This window comes from Geotrypetes seraphini, chromosome 2, assembly GCF_902459505.1.
Source record: "Geotrypetes seraphini chromosome 2, aGeoSer1.1, whole genome shotgun sequence".
NCBI classification, from domain to species: domain Eukaryota; kingdom Metazoa; phylum Chordata; class Amphibia; order Gymnophiona; family Dermophiidae; genus Geotrypetes; species Geotrypetes seraphini.
This window is the reverse complement of record NC_047085.1, coordinates 417,801,801-417,823,942: the sequence shown is the minus strand read 5'-3', so window position 1 is coordinate 417,823,942 and position 22,142 is coordinate 417,801,801. Positions and strand designations below refer to the sequence as shown.

At 44.3% G+C, this 22,142-nt stretch overlaps 1 protein-coding gene across 1 annotated transcript in view; it reads left to right on the top strand.

Annotated features, from left to right (window-relative positions):
- The window catches only part of CASD1 (CAS1 domain containing 1), a 239,267-nt gene that overhangs the window by 186,093 nt on the left and 31,032 nt on the right, over window positions 1-22,142 (top strand). Inside the window, exons 14-15 of the mRNA XM_033931105.1 lie at window positions 2,447-2,548; window positions 2,883-3,023. Coding sequence (XP_033786996.1) covers window positions 2,447-2,548; window positions 2,883-3,023 — 243 coding nt within the window. The remainder of the gene's footprint in view (window positions 1-2,446; window positions 2,549-2,882; window positions 3,024-22,142) is intronic.

The window sequence follows — 22,142 nt, the reverse complement described above, 5'->3', positions numbered from 1 at the left end:
GTCCTCTGTGCTTTTCCATCTTCCCTCATCCTGGCGTTGGCTTGCACCGGACTCGTCTTCCTGTGGGTTCCCTCCGCTGTTTCCAGGTCTCACTGCTGTGTCACCTATTCCTTCCTTGTGGTTGTCCTCTTCCTCCACTGCTTTTATGTGCTTCTAGTTCCAGTATTCTGCCCTCTAGATGTCTGACTTGCTTCTTCAAGCCCTCCAGTTCCTTGCATCAAGTGCTTACATAAGACCGCCTCCCAGAGTTGAAATAATTCCAGCCAAAAGGTCTAATGTTCTCCCCCTCTCCCCAAAGGGTCCCCACCATCTTCTAAAGCCTACTAGCATTATTCCTGATGGTCAGGTAGTCGAGAAGGAGCAGTCCCCAGCACAAGACAACCTTTAGATGTACCATTTTGGAGATGGTGCTGGTAGGGCAGGAGCAAATAGGGATCACTCTTGCCTGAAGACCACTTGACCACCAGGAATGATGGTGGGGAAGATGTCGTCAGGTGAATGGGAACCTTGATGGGTAATGGAGATGTTGGTGGAAATATTGTGCTGAGCCTTTGAAGGCTGATGCTCCTGGGCTGCTGGAATAATGTGCTTATGAGGTAGCTCTGAAAAGGTGTAAATACGTTTGCGTACCTGTACACTCTTAAAATATGTATACACAGGACAACTCTGCTTCCGACCAAGCTACCACCACCCTCACCTCAGGGACATATACAGTAAAAGTAACACATGCTATCCATGAACCTAATTTTATGTGCATATGCAGCCGTTCAGTTAAATAAAAATAAAGTTATATGGAAAAACCTTCATAAAAATTACCAGATTGGCTTTATGTGTGAACACTGCTTTTATGTATGTTACTTTGGAAACCGCTGAGACTTTTGGCAGTGTAAAAAAAAAAATTTTAATAATAAAACAAAACAAAACCCCAAAACATATCTACAATTGATTTGGACAAAGGTCCTCATCCTGTTTTCTTTGCTTAATAATAGTGGGATTAGTTAAAAGAAAAGTTGCTTTAACAGATGGGCACACTTTCTGTAGTATTTCATTCTGTCACAGAACAGTTCATCTCTTCTCTTTACTACTGCCAACTTTTCATACTCAAATGCTTTTTTGCCATTTTCTATACCTTTTGCTTTTCTCACTTATCTTTCCTTGCGCAATCAGTGATTTTCAGTTTCTAGTCAGAAGCCTCTATAGCATGCAGCTAAAAGATTATCATAGACATTCATTCTGAATACTAATATCCCCTCCTTCTTCAAAGTTATACTAATAGCTGGCCTGAAATCCCAAAATGTTCCCCCAAGAATAGACTTCTGTACAATCAGGCTTGTTGTTCGTTGTCACACTGCATGAAGACATTTCATATAATTTTTGACATACCATTGTATGTTTTATTTATAGTAACACCTATAATAACAGCTAGTGTTGTTAAGCTGAAAAGTGCACACAGGTGGTGTGTTTGGAAGAAAGAGACATAGGGCCTGATACAGTAAATGGCATCCCAACACTATTCTATAAAGAGTATTCCAGAAATATATTGGTTGCAAGGACTTACATCACTGAAACCAGGTGTAAATCATGTAAATCCTGATACACAAGTTGGGTATGCATCCGTGGTATACTATAATACTGTGCACAATTTTTCAGAATACCCCAGAGCTGCTCATGCTCCTTCCATGGGAATGACCCTTTTGCAGTTGCACACAGATACACTTATATGTTATCCTATAACTAGACTTATAAGTGTATTTCTGCGCCAATCTACCATTTTAACGCCTTGCATCCGTTAGAATGCGTTTCCATGCCAAATGTTGGGTGCAAAATTAGCACCTAATGCCTGCTTTGTCTCTGCTTTGAATTCCTCTTCCTTGTGCACTCTCCTTTCCTGCCACTTCTTCCTTCTCCTCCACACTTCTATTTCTCTCCATTCCTGCATTAACCCGGTCATCCCTTCCCTCTTAAAATCTCATCCTCCTTCCATCCTTCTTCCCCTCCCCCTCTCCCTTGCACTTGCCTTTCCTTCCCCCTCCCTCTATTTCTCACTACCTTATTTAGTGGCTGGGTCCATCATTCTCATTAACTGTTGGGTCCCTGGCGGCAATCATCTCATTTTCATCATGGCTATGGCTGTGGTTATTCTGCTGAAGAGTTGAGTCTCATCAGCATGCTGATAATTAAGTCACTACAGTTTTTACCATTGTTAGGTGCCACAAGAATTGGGGTCCTCACATTACCAACTTCCCTTCTATCCTCATTTTTTATTCTGCTTCCTCCTCCTGCCTTAATCTACCCACACAGGTTTATTTTCACAAGTGCAAGCAAACCTATGTATACAGATGGACAAACCTCAGACAGGCACTATTGCTTGAGCAAAACACATCTAAAATGTGTAATTTAATTAAAATTGCCTTGACCCTGCGTTTTTTTTTCATCTGCTTCACAGGCTTCATTTGAGAAGATATTCTCTCTTTGGCCTCTTTCCAAACTGTTCCAACTGAATGGGAATGTCTACGAATGGTGGTTCAGATGGAAGCTGGACCGTTATGTATGTTATATTTTGCAAAGCCATCTTTGGTTAATGTTTTCAGTTCAGTTTTTTAAATTTCTCATTAATCCTCTTGCAAGAATAGATTTGTTTACCACTCTAAATTAGAAAGGTTCGTTTTCATTGTCATATTATTATTATTATTATTTGTAATTCTTTATTTAAAGACTGCGCACAACCAACAAAATGCAACACAACAGTGCTCACATGTTGATGAGGGTTCTGTGGTGCTTCTATTGTGCGCACTATTGTGTCATATATCTTATTGAATGTTAAAGCTTGGAGAGAGCAGTAAGGTCATTGCTACATAATATGCTTTCTTGTTTTCTTTCAGGCTGTTTTTCATGGAATGTTGTTTGCTTTCGTTTATCTGGCACTGCAGAAGCGGCACATGCTTTCAGAAGGGAAAGGGGAATCTCTCTTCTCCAACAAAGTGTCCAATATTTTATTATTTATTTCCGTTGTTTCGTTTTTGGTAGGTTCCAGTATTGACATAGCATGTTGCACAGTGCAGACCAAAAACCAGAATTGGGAATCTGCATTTGAAAATAGAGTAGGAATAGATGAATCTTGGTATGTCTGGTAAAAAATAAATTGAGTTGTAAGTGAGGTACTATTTCTGGGTTGTTAAGAAGTTTTCTAATGACTGATTTATATGAGAGAACCTATCACAGGATGCAATTCTGAGTCCAGGCCGAAACTGTGTAACATTATTAGGTCTAAGAAACAAGAAGGCAAACAGTCCACAAGCTCCAAGATGAAGTTGAAAATAGACCAGATATATATATCTTCTGTTAATAAATTTATAAAGGCAGTCTGTGGCAAGGGTGAAACATGCTGTTGTCAAGCTTTGACATTGAATATCTGGTTTATGCGGTTCTGGCTAACATGGATGGTTAAATCAATATTCAGAACTTAAGCAGCCATGGATTGCCACATAAAGATATGATTTTATTTTATAGAATCCCATTTATGCAATTGCCCTGGTCAGTTAAGTGCTAAATATCAGCACTTAACTGGCCAAGTAACCCACCCCTATCCCCCAAATAGCCTGCTTCCACTTAAGTGCTAATTTTTAGGTGTGATAGCCAGTTAAGTGCCACTGAAAATTAACAGATTGCCTCAAACAAGCAATTTAACCAATCAGTGGCTGTTTATGGCCATTTAAATCATTTTGAATTTTGAGCACTATGTGTATATTTACACTTGCTCTGGAACAGGTACAAATATGTGTAATGCTTTTGCATTGTACATAATGTGACACCCGGGGTCCGGGCTGTCTCCCACAGATCTTAGTTTGGCGTTTCCCCTATAACTTGGGGAACTCTCAGGTCTCTTTTCACCAGGTTTACTTATTGTGGTTTACAGGATAATATTGGTAAGTAACCTTTTCTTGGTAATAAAGTGCAATGGTCAGAATGGCTTCAGTTTCCAACCTTTTATTATGGATCACAGCAAACCTCTGCTGCTGACCCAGCAAGCAACAAAACATAGACACCTGGAAACAGTATAAGAGGAAAAATCAAAACCTCAAACCAAAACATATCACATTGTTTTCTGCTCAAAGAAATTTCAAAGGGGAAAAAGAGCCCCAGAACTTCCAATGGCTTCTTACAGGAATCTACTGCTTTGTCTCTGCTTTGATTTCCTCTTCCTTCCTGTCTGTTAGCCACAGTTCTATAATAATGATGTCCAGCTCAGTTCTTTCCCTGCTCAGCAAAAATAGCACAATTCAAAGAAACACAGCACAAAAGTAAGTATTCACATATAGCACTCACGTTCTCTGCCCCTCTGCCGTTTGTAGAGTAGCTCCTGGTCACAGTTGCTAGCAAGCATTTTTAATTAGGTACTGCAGCCTGCATGAATTCCAGCTAGCAAACATCTCTCACAGGTGAATAGCAAATAAGTTCACAAACTGCATAATTCAGAGTCTCTCAAAAGATGCCCAAACTTTCTTCAGAACAAAACTTCATAGAAGGAAAACAAAAGGCAAAAACAGTCCTTTCCAGATTTAAGGCACCCAGGTTTGTAGTTCCTAACACAGTTCCAGCCACAATAATTAATCAAGGGGGGTGGGGGATGGAGAGGAGAAGACGCTGAAGCAGCCTGAAGGAAACTGGGGAAGAAAGAGAGGGGAGAAGACGCTGGGAAATGGGGAAGAGACAGTGGGGAGAAGACGCTGGGAAAAGGGGAAAAGAGAGTAGGAAGAAGATGCTGGAAAATAGGGAAGAGAGAGTAGGAAGAAGACGCTGGGAAATGGGGAAGAGAGTAGGGAGAAGACGCTGGGAAATGGGGAAGAGAGAGTGGGGAGAAGACGCTGGGAAATGGGGAAGAGAGTAGGGAGAAGACGCTGGGAAATGGGGAAGAGAGAGTAAGGAGAAGATGTTAGGAAATGGAGAAGAGAGAGTGGTGAGAAGACGCTGGAAAGAAAGAAGACAGAGTTGCCAGACTATGGGGGAGTGGAGGGAAGAAGATGGGTGCCAGACCAATTGGGGGGATGGTGAAGGGATAGGCACAGTAACAGAGCAAATGGAAGACGCAGAGAGGCGGCAGACAGTGGATGGAAGGAATTGAATGAGAAGATGAGGGAAGCAGAAACCAGATAACAAAGGTAGAAAAAAATTTTCTATTTATTTTGCTTTAGGATAAAGTAGTATATTAATTGTGTTTATAAAAATTTATAAACAAAGCCCTGCCTGCTCAACATCTCTTTCTCTAGTTCAGCAGCCAGAACTTTGATTTATAAGGAAGGAATGAGCTAAATATTGCAGTACTGAGGCTTGTATGGATGCTAGGGGGACGGGGCAGTGAAAGGGACGACGGGGATGGGGCGGTGAAGAGGATGGTGGTCCGGGGACGGGGCAGTGACGGGGACAGACCTTTTCCCCGTGTCATTTTCTACTCTAAACCCTGCCCTCTCAGCTGTGCAGGGGGAAGGGTGCTAGCTCTCTGGCTGATTGTCTCAGCCTAGCAACAGGGAGCTTTTTCTGACCCTTTCCTACTGGAGCAGGGAGGTAATTATGCTTTAAACTCTTATCAAACTTAGATGCCCCCCTACAAGGAGACAAACTATGGCCTAGATTCACTAAACTTAACGATCCTGTAATGACGATTGCAAAACCAATTCCTTTTCCCCGACCTGATTCACTAAACGGCTCACCACCTAGTTTACGATCCCATCTGATCCACCCATGCAAATAAGTAAAACCCCATGCAAAATAGCTAAGCGATTGATTCAGTAACAATTGCTTGGCTATTTTGAATACTGTTTACTATCCTAAAACCCGACTGCTGCAGATCAGTTGGTAACTGTGGTACCGACAGATCTGCTGTTTTTTTGACAGGTCTACCTGTCTTTTTTATTTCTTTTTTTTTTCCATGGCACAGATATTTTGCCCCATTATGAATAAGACAGGCAGACCTGTCAAAAAAACACCCCCTCCCCAACAAACGCGCTCTCCCCCCCCCCCTCTGCATGAGATTTTTGTTACCGACATGCATCACTTTATACTTGTCCATTTTGAACCTCATCTGCCATGTCAATGCCCATTCCTCGAGCCTGATTATGTTACGTTGCAGATCTTTGCAGTTCCCCTGCGTCTTCACCACGCTCAATAACTCACGCAAATTTAATCACCTTGCTCGTCGTACCTATGTCTAGATCGTTTATAAAGATGTTGAAGAGCACGGGTCCAAGCACCGAGCCCTGCGGCACTCCACTGGTGACACTCTTCCAGTCCGAGTATTGTCCATTTACCCCCACTCTTCGTTTCCTATGCTCCAGCCAGTTTTTAATCCACGTGAGTATTTCACCCTTGATTCCATGGCTCGCAATTTTCCGAAGTAGTCGTTCATGCGGAACCTTGTCAAACACCTTCTGAAAGTCCAGATATACAATGTTGACCGGGTCGCCCTTGTCTTTCTGCCTGTTCACTCCTTCGAAGAAGTGCAGCAAGTTTGTCAGACAAGATTTGCCTTTGCTGAAACCATGCTGGCTGGTCCTCATCAGACCCTGTCCGTCAAGGTGATCAATGATGCGGTCCTTTATCAGCGCCTCTACCATCTTTCTCAGTACAGAGGTCAGACCCACCAGTCTCTAGTTTCCCGGGTCTTCCCTCTAACTTTTTTTGAAGATCAGCATAACATTCGCCACCTTCCAGTCCTCTGGAATCTTTTCCGTTTTGATCGACAGATTGGCTATTAGTTGAAGCAGTTCAGCTATGGTCCCTTTCAGTTCCTTGATCCCTTGGATGAATGCCATCCGTTTCCCGGGATTTATCACTCTTGAGCCTATCAATCTGCCTGCATACCTCTTCTAAACTGACCGTTAACCCTGTCAGTTTCCCGTTTTCACTTCCAGCATATAGTCTGAAGGGTTCCGATATGCTGTGTATATCCTCTTCAGTAAAAACAGACACAAAAAACGTGTTCAGTCTGTCGGCAATTGCTTTGTCTTCTTATAGCGCTCCCTTTATTCCTTGGTCATCCAACGGTCCCACCGTTTCCTTCGTGGGTCGTTTCCCTTTAATAAATCGAAAGAATAGCTTGAAGTTTTTCACTTCCTTGGCTATTTTTTACATAACTTGATTTCCTAATTAGATGCAGTAATCTGTACTAATTGGCTCTAATTTGCAGTTACGCATGTAACTACACTAGACCATAATTCAGAATGGTGCTGGTTGACCTGAAGATCACTTTAGGGGTAATTTTTTTTTTTTTTTTAAGAATTTGAGCATATAGAATATTTAATATGCTTAAATAGGCTTTTAAAAAATTACCCAGAGGTATATATTTGTATGTTAAAAAAAAAATAAGTACAGAGACTTTTACAGAACATTCATACAGGTGTTCCCAAGGATGGAGAATTGACAGAGCAGGGAATGGCATTAGCACTTCTGTTCATATTTTATAAAATTCATGCTGTTGCTTTTATTCTTACTAGAACATGGCCGTTTGGAGGAGGATGGGCAGGGGAGGGCTTCAATGGCTGGGAGGGTGTAGATGGGCTGGAGTAAGTCTTAACAGAGATTTCGGCAGTTGGAACCCAAGCACAGTACCGGGTAAAGCTTTGGATTCTCGCCCAGAAATAGCTAAGAAGAAAAAAAAAAAAAAAAAAGAAAAAAAAAAAATTTTAAATTGAATCAGGTTGGGCAGACTGGATGGACCATTCGGGTCTTTATCTGCCGTCATCTACTATGTTACTATGTTTTAACATGTATGCTTCTAGTTCAAAAGGCATACGAGTCTTGAACTGATGTGTTATTCACCTCTACTTGCGAGTTTGTGTAGAAGGTGTCATCTACATTTTTCTGCTCCACCTCCTCCATCACTGGACTGTGCTGTTTCTCTTCAATTTTTCCTTCTACACTTAATCTGCTCTGATTTTGGTTTGTTATTTTCGGGGGTTTATCCTGATTTCGAGGCTTCTTGGAGTTTCAGAAATCCCTAGTGACACGTCATCTTCAACAAAGCACTGATGCACAGACACCTCTGGGCCCACGAGGAAACCAAAAGCCTTAAGGCATCCTGTTCAGGACTTTACCCCTGGTTTTGTTGGTCTTATATTCAATTCCTATATGGCTTATCAGCGTCTAGCTGCACTATCTGGGGTCACGCCAGCTGTTGTTCATGGGGGTTTGCCCTCACACAGCACAGTTCCACTTCTGAAAGTTCACCTGCAGGAATCAGAGTTCCAGTCGGAGAAAGACTGGGATGACGGGATCAGAATCGATGTGTTTACTCCCTCTAAATGTGGAGGATTCAGGATCTCAGGCTGATGATCAAAGGAGTCTGTCACAGCTCTAGACCAAGGGATGGACCTGATGGTATGCTACCTTTTTTTAAGCCGGTGGCTTTGCTGGAGGTCATCGCAGAATCTTTGTGGGTATTGAAGCTTGACACCCCCCCACCACCACCACACATACACACACTCACACACCTCTGCTGCTCAGTGTTCTATCATGAGCAGCTCTAAGCCTCAAAGCACCTTTTTTCCTTCACATACTGACATTACAATAATGCTAATGGAGCATTGGGAAGCTCCAGAGGGTCCCTTGCGGGTTGTCAAGATTATGACAAGGTTGTATCCACTGTTCTTGATTTACAACAGCTGTTTGTTCCTCCTAAAGTGGATTTGCTGATAGCAGGTTGCCAAACAAACTTCTCTGCCTAGCAAACTGAGTGATTTTGAAGGATGTGCAAAACCGCAGGGTGGATTTAGTCCTCAAAAGTAGTTTGAAGTCTTAGAAGCAGCGACTTCGTTTGTTGCATGCACCTGCCATAACTATATTGCATCGGGCTCCATCAGAAAATGAGGACGCTTACCCCTAGTTACTGATTTCATGGGTGGATCAGGGCCATGAGCAAGGTCTCTCCACCCTTAGAATGCTGTAGATTAGGCAATGGGCAGGAGATTCTGCTTCCAAAGCTACATTGAGCAGGCTACCTTTCAAAGGCCAAATGCTCTTTGGCAAAGGACTGAATGATCTTATGACCAGTGCGGCAGATTGTTGCCCTAAGTCTTTGCTAGATAGTAGACCATGTGCTCCTGGGGGTGACAGGTCATGGTATTTTTCATGGTTCTTGGCGATTTTGTCACTCCTCAGCAGGGTCATTTGCTCATAGATCACTTCTTGGCTCTCAACAATGGTTTGCAGGCTCCAGGCAAGCTCGACCTTCAGGTTTCTGCCCAGCAGCAGCCTCCAATAATTCCCAATGATGCCAGGCCAGTCACTGAGCTCCTATGGATAGGAAGGCAGTTGTTGGCTTATTGGGAGGCCTGGACAAGGATTTGCTTAGACTACTGGGTGCTAGACATCATTCGAGAGGGCTATAAGCTCGAAGTTTTATGTCCTCTACTGGACTTATTTGTGGATTTTGAATGGATTACCAGGGAAAGCTGCCAATGTCCAAGCATTGGTGAAACAGCTCATGCATGTTCAAGTAGTAGAACCCGTACCAACTAAGGAATCAGGCTTGGGCAGATACTTTATCATTCCCAAGAAAGCTCAGACATCTGGATCTGAAGTCAGTCAATGCAGCACTGAAAGTACCCCAATTCTGGATGGAGACTGTGTGTTTGGTCATAACTTTGGTGACACCAGAGGAATTTTTAGCCTCACTGGATTTTACAGAGGCTTACTTGCATAGTCCCATTTTTCCAGCTCACGGGAAGTTCCTGAGATTCCATGTGCTGAAGAGACATTTCCAATTCTTGGCGTTCCCATTCGGTCTGGCAACAGCACCTCACATCTTTTCCAAGGTTGATGGTAGTTGCAGCAGCAAGGCAGGAATCTAGGTGCATCCATACTTGGACAATTGGCTGATCAGAGCTTCATCCAAGGCAGACAACAAGAAATCAGTGGCGCAAGTTGTCCAACTACTATTTATTTAATTTGTTTTATATTCCATCCTCCCCAGAAAGCTCATAACAGGTTACATAATAATTAAACAAACAAGATACAGACAAGGCAATACAGTCTACAGTGATATTCATCTAATACAGTTGTTCATCTTATATTAGCAGATACAGAACGAGGATTTATAACCTACAGATAGTTCATCTTGCATTAGCAATTCCAAAGATAGGTTAGTTTCACATATTGTTGGATCATTTTGAAGTATGCACAGAAAGAGTCTAGTTCAACATGTGAGGAATGCATTAGTTTGTGCGTTACAGACTGTATGGCTGAAGGAGGAAGATAGTGGGTTGGATGCTCTGGTAGACAGTTTAACGATTATGTGCAGAGGGTGTTGTAGTCTAGGTGTTATATTGTACGGATACTAGGCTAAGGGAATTAGGTGAAAAGTTAAGTTTTTTATTGCTTTACTAAAGCTCAAAAATCCGTTGAGGGATTTGATGTGTGGAGGCAGTTGATTCCAGTATTTTGTAAGAAATGGGAGTAGGATCTGCATCTGCCAGTTTCTAGTCAGAGGCGTGCCGACTGGGGGTAATTGTAGATGTGTTTCCTCCTGGGAGTGAAGGGAGTCTGTTCAGGACATAATGGAATTTGGCTGATATGTAGCAGGACACTAAGCCTTTGAAGATGCAGCGTTTGGCTTTGGGTAGCCAGTGAGCCGACACTAGTTCTTGGGATACTGGATCATGGGCAAGGAGGTCCTGTAGAAGTCTAATTGCTGCATTTTGAACATGTTAGAGAGGCTGAAGATTTTTTGCTGTCGGTCCATTGAATAGTGCGTTGCAGTAGTCCATAAGGGAGAGGATGAAGGCATAGAGAAGTTGAGTAAAGTCGGGTTTGAAGAAGTACTTTCTTATTTTTCAGAGTTGTCGGAGATAGTAGAATGAAGAGGAAACTACTTGAGAGAGATTATTGGTAAGTGGTAGGTTAGAATCGAGAAGTACTCCTAGGCTGCGTATTTGGTCTTTGGTAGTTATGGTAGATAATTCCCAAAGAAGAGAAGGGCAGTTGTAGGTACAGTGCTCTTTGTGAATCTGAAGGTGATCAGTTTTTGAGGTGTTTAGTTGTAGTTTGTAGACTTCCAGATTTTGATTTCTGAGAGACAGTTATGAAGTTTTGCGATCTGGGAGTCGCGGTTCTCTCCAAGTGGAAGATATAGTTGGATGTCATTGGCAAAGGAGTGAATCTGGATTTGGTGTTTATGGGCTTTATCCAGGACAGGTACGATGTAGAGATTAAACAAAAAAGGGGGATGGTAGTACTCCTAGTAGCATGCTGTACTTGATTGGCTTTGGTTTTGATAGGGTAGTATCTAGTAGCACACATTGGGATCTGTTGCTTAGGAACCAGAGTAGTGCCTTATCTTGGAGGCCAAGCTCTGTGAGTCAAGTGAGGAAGAGAGGATGATCAATGGAGTCAAAGCTTGCACTGAGGTCTAGTAGTACCAATAGAACATAATTTCCTTTATCTAATCTAATCTAATTTCCATCTTATATACTGGATCATTCAAGCAAGGACTCGAGCCGGTTAACAAAGTTTAAAAGAATATAATATAAAATAATAATAAAGGTAATAAAAACTTTTTAAATAAATTAGATCAGTCCTCAGTTAGAAAGAGATAAGTTTTCAGATTTTTCCTAAAAAGTGACAGAGATAATGACTTTCTGATAGTCGAGGGAAGATTGTTCCAAACTTTTACCAAGGAATAGGCTAAAGAATGTGAGAATTTATCTTAGGTTTCAATCCCTTTAACAGAAGGGAAAAGTAATTTAAATTTATGTGTATTTCTGGTAGTGTGAAACCGAAGAGAGTTAAATGATAGCAATAATAAAGGTGAAAAAATTCCATGTAAAATTTTAAAAATTACATTTGCACATTTAAATTGAATTGGCCAGTAAATAGAAAGCAGTCGTCAATGATATCAAGGAGGACAGATTCAACAATATGAAATTTCTGGAATCCTGACTGGAAGGTGGATAGGGCTTTTTGATTGTCATTGAAAGAGTGTAGTTGAGTACTGTTTTTTCTAGGATCTTTGAAATGAATGGTAGGTTAGAGACGGGCCTAAAGTTGCTGGGTGTGTCAGGTCGAGTGTGGGTTTTTTAAAGTGGTCTGGTGATTGCTTATTTCTAGATTGTAGGTATTAAGCCCATTTGTAAAGAGACATTGATAAGAGAAAGGATTGGGCATACAAAAGCATCTTTTGCTGTAAATAGGTGTGATGGGCAGGGGTCTAAGATGGAGCCGGATGGGTGAAGGGAGTTGACAATATTGGTAAGTTCATCAAATGAGACACTTTTGAAGTGGGTTAATTTTTCATTTGTGGGTTTGAGAGTTCCATTTGAATAAGGGGCTACTGATGTCAGTTGTGCGACTGTATCAAGATGAAAATATGTGCGACAAGCTCAGTCCCTTCATTGCCCTGACACAACCATGAAGTGAAATGCTGACCATCGTTGGCCAGGTTGTTTGCGTCACATGCTATAAGACAAGTCAAAATTATTTTGTGATTTGTTATTTTGACATTGAAGTGAAAATGGAGGGTTTTCTGCCTATGAAGTAACTAACCCTCTCTAGTTAGAGGAGGGCTTCCTCCCTGATGGGATTCTGAGGCTTTTCCTCCATATTGAAAATATACTGGCTGTTGTCTATTGCTATTTCAAAGCTTTTTTGTACATTTTGGGTGTTCAATTTTGGAAGCCATGGGGTTTTATATGTATGTTGAACCTTATTATGTACCCTTCTCTATTGAGAATATTGGATTTATTATATTTCATATACCACTTGTATGAGTATTAAGTGGTCTCTCTCTGTCCCAGTGGGCTCACAATCTAATTATAGTATCTATGTAAGAAGTAATGCTAGAGAAATATGAAGAGAAGAGGTGTACTGTGAATACTATAGGCATACCATTTAAGCCTACCCTGTTTTCTGTCTTTCAACCAGTTCTTAATCCATAATAGGACATTACTTCCTATCCCATGACTTTCTAATTTTCTCATAAGTCTTTCATGTGGTGCTTTGTCAAATGCCTTTTGAAAATCCAAATACACAATATCAACTGACTCACCTTTATCCACATGTTTATTCACCCCGTCACAGAAATGCAGTAGGTAAGATTTCCCTTGACTAAATCCATGTTGGCTTTCTTTCATTAATGTATGCTTATATATATGTTCTGTCATTTTGTTCTTTATAATAGTCTACCATTTTGCCTGGTACTAATATCAGACTTGCCGGTCTTTAATTTCCCAGATCACCTCTAAATCCCTTTTTAAAAATTAGCATCACATTGGCCACCTGACAGTCTTCCAGTATTATGCTGGATTCTAAAGAAAAATTACTAAGAATAGCTCTGCAAGTTCATTTTTTCTATTCTGGCAGTACTCTGGGTTATTTGCTACTGTTTAGTTTGTCAAATTCACCCATTACATCATCCAGTGTTACAGAGATTTATATAGAAACATGACGGCAGATATAAAGGCCAAATGGCCCATCCAGTCTGCCCATCCACAATAAGAACATAACATAAGAACATAAGCAATGCCTCTGCTGGGTCAGGCCTGAGGTCCATCTTGCCCAGCAGTCCGCTCATGCGGCGGCCCAACAGGTCCAGGACCTGAGCAGTAATCCTCTATTTATACCCTTCTATTCCCTTTTCCAGCAGGAAATTGTCCAATCCTTTCTTAAATCCCAGTACCGTACTCTGCCTTATAACATACTCTGGAAGCGCATTCCAAGTGTCCACTACACGTTGGGTGAAGAAGAACCATTATCTCTTTCTCTCTCTCCCAGGCCTTCTTGAATTCAGACACAGTCTCTGTGTCCACCACCTCTTTCAGGAGACTGTTCCATGCATCTACCACCCTTTCTGTAAAAAAATATTTCCTCAGATTACTCCGGAGTCTGTCACCTCTTAACTTCATCCTATGTCCTCTCATTGCAGAGTTTCCTTTCAAATGGAAGAGACTCGACTCATACACATTTATATTACGTAGATATTTAAATGTCTCTATCATATCTCCCCTCTCCCGCCTTTCCTCCAAAGTATACAGTTTGAGATCTTTAAGTCTGTCCCCATACGCATTATCATGAAGACCACACACCATTTTAGTAGCCTTCCTCTGGACCGACCCTATCTTTTTATATCTTTTTGAAGGTGCGGCCTCCAGAATTGTACACAATATTCTAAATGAGGTCTCACCAGACTCTTATACAGAGGCATCAATACCTCCATTTTCTTTAATGGCCATACCTCGCCCTATGCAACCTAGCATCCTTCTAGCTTTCGCCGTCACCTTTTCAACCTGTTTGGCCACCTTAAGATCATCACATACAATCACACCCAAGTCTTGCTCTTCTGTTTTCACATAAGTTCTTCACCCCCTAAACTGTACTGTTCCCTTGGGGGTTTTGCATTTCTTAGCATTAAATTTTAGCTGCCAAATTTCAGACCATTCTTCAAGCTTCGCCAGGTCTTTCTTCATATTATCCACACCATCCGACGTGTCTGCTCTATTGCAGATTTTGGTATCATCCGCAAAGAGGCAAATCTTACCTGATAACCCTTTAGCAATATCGTTTATAAAAATGTTAAAAATAACAGGCCCAAGAACAGAACCTTGAGGCACACCACTGATAACATCCCTTTCCTCAGAGCGATCTCCCTTGATCACTACCCTCTGTCACCTTCCACTCAACCAGTTCCTGTCGCAGCCCATCACTTTGGGACCTATCCTAAGGACACTCATTTTATTTATTAGATGTCTGTGTGGAACACTGTCAAAGGCTTTGCTAAAATCAAAATACACCACATCTAGTGCATATCCTTTATCCAATTCTCTGGTCACCCAGTCAAAGAAATTGATAAGATTTGTCTGACAAGACCTACCTCTAGTGAATCCATGTTGCCTCCAGTCCTGTAATCCACAGGATTCCAGAAACTTGACAATTCTCTGTTTTAAAAGCATTTCCATTAATTTGCTTACCACAGAAGTCAGACTTACCAGCCTGTAATTCCCTACTTCTTCCTTACTTCCACTTTTGTGGAAAAGGACCACAACCGCCCTTCTCCAGTCCTCCGGTACCATTCCCGACTCTAGAGACTCGTTGAAAAGGTCAGTCTGCGGAGCTACCAGAACTGGAGCTACCAGAACTTCAGCACCCTTGGATGTACACCATCTGGCCCCATTGCTTTGTCTACCTTTATTTTAGCTAGCTCCTCATGAACACAACCCTCTGAAAATCGATCAGGGTCTATTACTCCTCCATCCCTATTCACGTTTGTCTTTTGCTGTCCCACTTCCGGCGCTTCAGCCGTGAACACAGAACTGAAATATTTGTTAAGCAATTTGCCCTTTTCTTTATCAGCTTCTACATATTCCTCCCCTTCACCTTTGAGTCTCACAATGCCACTTTTGCACTTCTTCCTATCACTAATATATCTAAAAATGTCTTGTCTCCCCATTTTATCTTGTCAGCTATTTTTTCTTCCATTTGCATCTTTGCTTTCCTGACTACACTACTTTTTTTTTTTTTTTCAATTATCTTTATTGACAACTGCAAAGGAACACACAACCACGAGGAAAACAATCAGAAAACATAGCAGCCAGAAACAGCACTGGATACTAGAACAACAAATGATCGCAGTACAAAAAACCCCATGGGTGGGGTCCCATCACAATTGACATTTTAATATATCAAACCCCGCCACACAAACACACGCAAGTCCCACTCCCGCAACCCAAACCACAACAATCACTCCCCACTCATACCGCTAGACAACCAAACATCCAAACATCCCAATGCTCACCCCCTACATCCACACAGGTGCAGCCACCCGAGAAAGAGCAAAAACAAAAGCAAAAACAGAAAGACAGATGGAGAAAGAGCAACAGCCCCCTCTAGGAAACAAATCAAGGAGAGGAAGTCATGCCCTCTGTCTCCAAACCGGAATAGAGCTTCAACGCTCGCTGCCACAGATCTCGATAGCATCGGTGAGTCAAATTCCCAGACATAGGGACTCGCTGAAGCTCGTAGCTCCCCACCACAGCCAAACGAGCCAGCCAATGCGGAAAAGATGCCACTGAATCGTCCACCCAATGCTGCAACAGGAGCTTTTTTACTACCAAGACAGCCATGTAGAGAACCCTGCATTGAGGAAGCGTGAGCCCCCCCTCAATCAAATCACACTGATCACCCAAGAGCAGAAAACCATAAGACCATGGTACAGCTTGTTGGAGAAGGCGCTCCAAAAAAGGGAGAGCCTGCAGCCATATTGCAGAAGAAGGGCACTCCAAAAAATGGTGTGTGAGGGTACCCACGAAACGCTTACATTTAACACAAATGGCGTCCTCCCAAAGGCCCATATGAGCTCCCTGAGCCCGAGATAGATAAGCCCGATGCAAAATTTTAAATTGCATTTCCCTAAAGTCCGTGGAACCCCCCAGGGCGTGCACAGTGGCAAAGAGATCAAGAAAGGCCTTACGATCCAAGGCAATACCCAGCTCCGATTGCCACCGTGAAGCCAGTCGGTCAATAGATCCCAAATCCGAGGCGGCCTTCAGAATCCGATACCAGGTAGCTAATTTGTTAGAAGCGGGAGAGACCTGAAAAAACTGAACATCCAAGGGACCACAGAACCAAGCATCCCCCCAGCGACGGTCGAGAGATAAGTAATAATGCCGGGCCTGAAGGTAAGCCCAGAAGTGTGTCTGCAGCTGTGCAAAAGAAGGAAAATGACCCCCCCCCCCCCCGGAGACAATATCATGAAGAGTTCTACCCCCTCTCTGCTCCCACTGCCGGAACCAGGCGTGTCCCACACCCGGTGGAAAGTCGGAGTTCCCATACAACTGCAACAAGAGGGATGTGGCTGGAGATTTCCCCTGCCGCCATCTCCACCATCGCCACGCACGCCGCAGAGGTAAAAGATACGCAAACTTAGCCCCGCCCCCCGGAATAGCCGACAACGGGGTATGCAAAAGAGACAAAACCGAGTGAGGGGCACACCAAGACTCCACCCAACTCTGGGAAGAGAATTTATAACAATCCGACCATCCTTCATGAATAAAGCGAAACAGAGCGGCGACATTATAGTAGCAAAGATCAGGAAGGTTTAAACCACCCCTTTATTTATCCAAGGCCAAGGTAGCAGAGCTAATCTGGGCCCGCTTATGACGCCAAACGAAAGAGGAGATAAGTGAACGAAACAGACGCACCTCCTTAGCATTAACCCAAAGCGGCATAGCCTGCAACGGATACAAAATCTTGGGAAGGAGAACCATCTTAGTCAAAGCCACACGACCCCAAACCCCCAGGGGAAGTTCTCTCCATTTCTCACACAAACGCCGAATCTCCTCCAAATGATGTAGCACATTATAGCGATACAGAAGCTTTAGATCTGGGCTTAAATATACACCCAGATAACGCATCGGCCCCTTCACCGGAGGAATCTCAAGGCTCGCATGCCAGGACTCCACCCTGGTAGACCGCAATGGAAGAAGTTCAGATTTATCACAGTTAACGCGCAGACCAGAAATATTTCCAAAGGAGCGGACCAAAGTGAGTACCCACCCCAAATCCCTCCTGAGTTGGTCCAGATAAAGGAGAATATCATCGGCAAAAAGATTAATGCGACTCTCCTGGTCCCCAATATGAATGCCCCGAATATCCGGATCACCTCAAATCCGAGCAGCCAGTGGCTCAATAGCTAACACGAAAAGTAACGGGGACAGCGGGTAGCCCTGTCGCGTCCCCCTTCCCAAATCAAACGGTACAGTAAACTGACCATTGACCAACAGCCTGGCCTGCGGCTGTATGTATAAACTACTGATCCAATGATGAATAGAACCGTCTATGCCAAACTGACGCAGAACCCAGAAGAGATATTGCCAGGAGATACTATCAAAGGCCTTTTCCATGTCCAGGCCTACAATAGCCGATTCGCCATCCAGGCCCCGCCTGGAATGAAGGGCCATCAAAGCTCTAACTAAATTCATCGACGCATAGCGGCCCGGCACGAATCCTGCCTGGTCCTCGTGGATCAATAGCGGCAAAAAGGCATTCAAGCGACGCGCCAAGAGTGCGGCAAAGAGTTTAGCATCCTGATTAAGGAGGGAGATAGGCCGATAGGAACCCACCTGGGCCGGGTCCTTGCCAGGCTTAGGCAGCAGCACCACATGGGCCATATTAGGAGTCCCCAAACCTCGATACTCAGAGAGCGCATTAAACGCTCCCGCCAAAGCAGGAGAGATCTGATCCGACAGAATCTTATAATACTCAGATCCAAACCCATCCGGGCCTGGTGCCTTAGTTAACTTAAGCTGCTTGATACCAATCTGAACTTCTTCCGAACTAATAGGGGCATTCAATTGCCCCAACTGGGCTTCTGTCAACCGAGGGAGCCGAAGCCCCTGAAAGAAAGCATCCCAGTCAGCGTCCAAGAATGGTCTATTCGCATACAGAGATTCATAAAAGTGAACAAATTGCTGCTGAATCTGCCGCTCCTGCGTGTAATAAGTACCCTTGGGGTCCCTGATGGACAGGATAACCTGCCTGGTATGCGGAGGCCGGACCAAATTAGCCAACAACCTCCCTGTCTTACCCCCCCAGGCATACAATTTATACCGTTGAAAATAAATATCGCGAGAAGCCCGCTGTGTCAAGATGGCATCAATCTGCCGCCGGACGTTCAATAAACGAAGTTTGTCATCCATCGAGAGAGAAGTACAGTGGCGTGCCCTCAACTGTCGAAGCTCCCACGATAGAGTCAACAACTCCACATCTAGGGACCTCCGTTTGCGAGAAAGATAAGCAATAATGAACCCCCGCAGAACCGCCTTGGAGGCCTCCCAATAGGTCACTGGACCAACATCGTCTGTATTGTTGTGAGAACTATACTCCGACCACTGTTCCCGTAGATATTTATGAAAGTCGAGATCTCGATAGAGGGAGCACGGAAATTTCCAATGGCGTTCCTCGGGGTCCGGTGTGAACTGAAGCTCCATGACTACGGGCGAATGGTCCGACAGAGGAACCTCCTCGATATCAATCCCAGACACTCTGGGGAGCAGAGATGGCGACACCAACAAGTAATCCAATCTTGCATATACATTATGGGGATGCGAGTAGAAGGTGTAAGTGCGTTCCGCGGGGTGCAAAATCCTCCAAGTGTCCAACAACTGCAACTGGCTAAGCAAAAAGTTTACCCCCTTGGCTCCATGGTCCCTGGTCCCACTCCTGGCCGGTCTACAATCCAGGGTGGGATCAGCGGTAATATTGAAGTCCCCTCCTACCACCGGTTGGTACTCAGGATACATGGCTATCTTGGCAATCAAAGCTGAAAAAAATTTATGATTATACACATTAGGAGCATACAGATTACACAATAACCACTTATGCCCCCACAATTCCCCCAAAACAATAACATAGCGGCCATCCCGATCTTGGAGAACTTTATGAGTATGGAAGGGCAACTGTTTATGAATAAGAATGGCAACCCCTCGCTTCCGGGCACCAAAGGAGGACGAGCAGACCTCGCCCACCCAATCTCGCCGCAGCTTGAGATGCTCCGCAACTGAAAGATGGGTTTCTTGCACAAAAGCGATATCCGTCCCCCTCCTGCGGAACCAAGATAACATTTTTTTCCTCTTAATAGGGGAATGAATCCCGTCTACATTTAAAGTAGATAAGGTCAACTTAGTCATGATGAAAAAAATGTCCCAAGTGTAATAGCAGTAGACATGGAAATAGTAGAGATGGGCAGCCCCCCAGCTAGGCCTCCCTTCTTGAACCCTTGGAGCCAAAACCCCCCATGCAGGAACACAGAACAAAAAGTCAGGTGCGTCCACCCCCGGGAGCGTTGCACCCCCAAATACGCAGCCCATTCCTCAACCCATACAAACCACAACCATCCAAACCCACAAGCAAACACAACAGCCACCCCCCCACCCCCAACCTCCCCCTACCCTCCAACCACAGCCCACCCCCCTGAGAAGCACTATCCCAGAGCCATCCCCAGTACCCCCCAGCACAGAATGAAAAAACTGGGAACAGCCCCACCCCCTCCCCCAGAGTAAACTATCCCCGGAGGCATCCCCCAAATCCCTACCCCTGACAAAAAGGAAGAAGAAAAAGGAAAAAACAATGAACAACTCGCCCAAAAACAGGAACAACTTAAAATCCCCTACATATCTCTCAGAATCCCAGGGTCCCCCAAAGCAAGGAAAACTGGCAGATAAGCAACAAAGAAACCCACACACCACTGGAGGAAAAACAATGCACATACAATCCCAGCTAGAAAATCAAACAGCAACCAGAGATAGAAAATAAAGAAGGCTGGGATCCTTGGAAACCAGTCCAGCCCTCGGCCCAACAACAGAGGGGGAGAACGACGATATCCCCAAGCCCTGCCGGTCCCCAGTCCCGCCATCCTCCCCTGCTCACGCCAGCAGAGCCCAGCCAGCATAGCACCAGGAAGCGCAGAAATCACAGTCTCGGCCATCTAACAGCAGTCAGAAAGTCAAGAAGGCCACAGAGACAAAGACTGGTTGCAGACCGCCCCAACCAAGTGGCTCAAACCACCCGGTCTGCTGCAGGGGCTCCTCCATTATCGGTCGCAGGCAGGGAATCCAAATAACGCTGGGCCTCCGCTCGATCAGGAAAGGTATGAGGCTTCCCCTCCCGCCAAACACACAGAGACGCCGGGTAAACGAGCGCGAAGCGCACTCCTCTCCGATGGAACGCTGTGCACAGGGGCACCATTTCTGTGCGGAGGGAAGCCACGTGGAGGGAGTAGTCATTAAACAACAGCAACTTCCGCCCCTCATATTCCAGCAAACCGGTCTTCCTGTAAGCATGAAGGATGAGCTCTTTCTCTCTCCAGTTCAGGTACCTCGCTATTGCAGCTCAGGAACGGTTGGAATCCCCCGAGCGTTGCCCCAGGCGATGAGCCCTTTCGCACAGAAAGCCAGCCGCGTCGGGAGCCAGACTTGGATAAAAGTATGCAGATCTTGATCCGCCCGAAGCTCTGGCAGACCCACCACCCGTAAGTTGTTCCGCCGCTGGCGGTTTTCTTGATCATCTAGACGGCTGGTTAGGGTGGCCACCTGAGCCTGCAGGGCGAGCACACTTGCCCGATCTTGTGAGGCCGCGTCTTCCCCATCTGATATGTGTTGCTCTGCCGCTGCAATGCGGGTAGAGTGGGACTCGAAGCGATTTATGCCCTCCACAGCAGATTGCAGTTTATGCAAGCGATCTTCCAGGGCCGCTGTTACCATGCGGGAGATTTCTTGGGCCCATTCACCCCACTGTGCCGGTGCTGAAATGGGAGTCGGGGACGCTGCCATCTTAGACCCAGACAGGGCCGACTTCTGCTTTGGTGTCTTTGCTAACCGTACCGGCATTCCGGGTCCCAGCGACCCTGCGAGACACCCCCCGCACACTCCCAACCATAGCAAAAGATCCGGTGGGGGCTAAGATAGCCAGCCAGTAGTTTAAAGGGAGTTAAGCTGGTGTTAGGAGACCCGAGGTCAGAGAGCTCAAAAAACACGTCCTCTCACTCCAGACTCATCACGTGACCCCCCCTGACTACACTACTCTTAACTTTTCCAGATATTTTTGCCTGTCTACCTCTTTCTGCAATCTTTTGTAGTTTATGAAAGCTAATTTCTTTTTCCTTACCTTCTCAGCTACTACTTTTGAGAACCAAAGCAGCCTTCTTTTCCTTTTACTTTTACTTACTTGCCTAACAAAAAATTTCTCAGATTTATCAGAATTGAATACAGTTTCAGGCACTGGTAACATCCCTGCATATTCCTCGGTGAAGACCAAGGCAAAGAATGAATTTAATCTTTCCGCTAAGGCCTTGTTTTCCCTGAGCGCCCCTTTTATCCCTTGGTCTTCTAGCGGTCCAACCAATTCTCTTCCCTGCTTCTTGCTTTTAATATACCTAAAAAAAGGTTTTCCTATGTGATTTTGCTTCCAGCACAATCTTCTTTTCAAGGTCTCACTTTGACTTCCTTATTAGTGCCTTGCATTTGACTTTCCATTCTTTGTGCTGTTTACAATTATTTTCAGTCAGATTCTTCTTCCACTTTTAGCTCTAATAGCTTTCTTCACCTCGCTATAACCCAGGGGTGCCCAACTTTGGCCTCGCCAGGCCAGGTTTTCAGGATTTC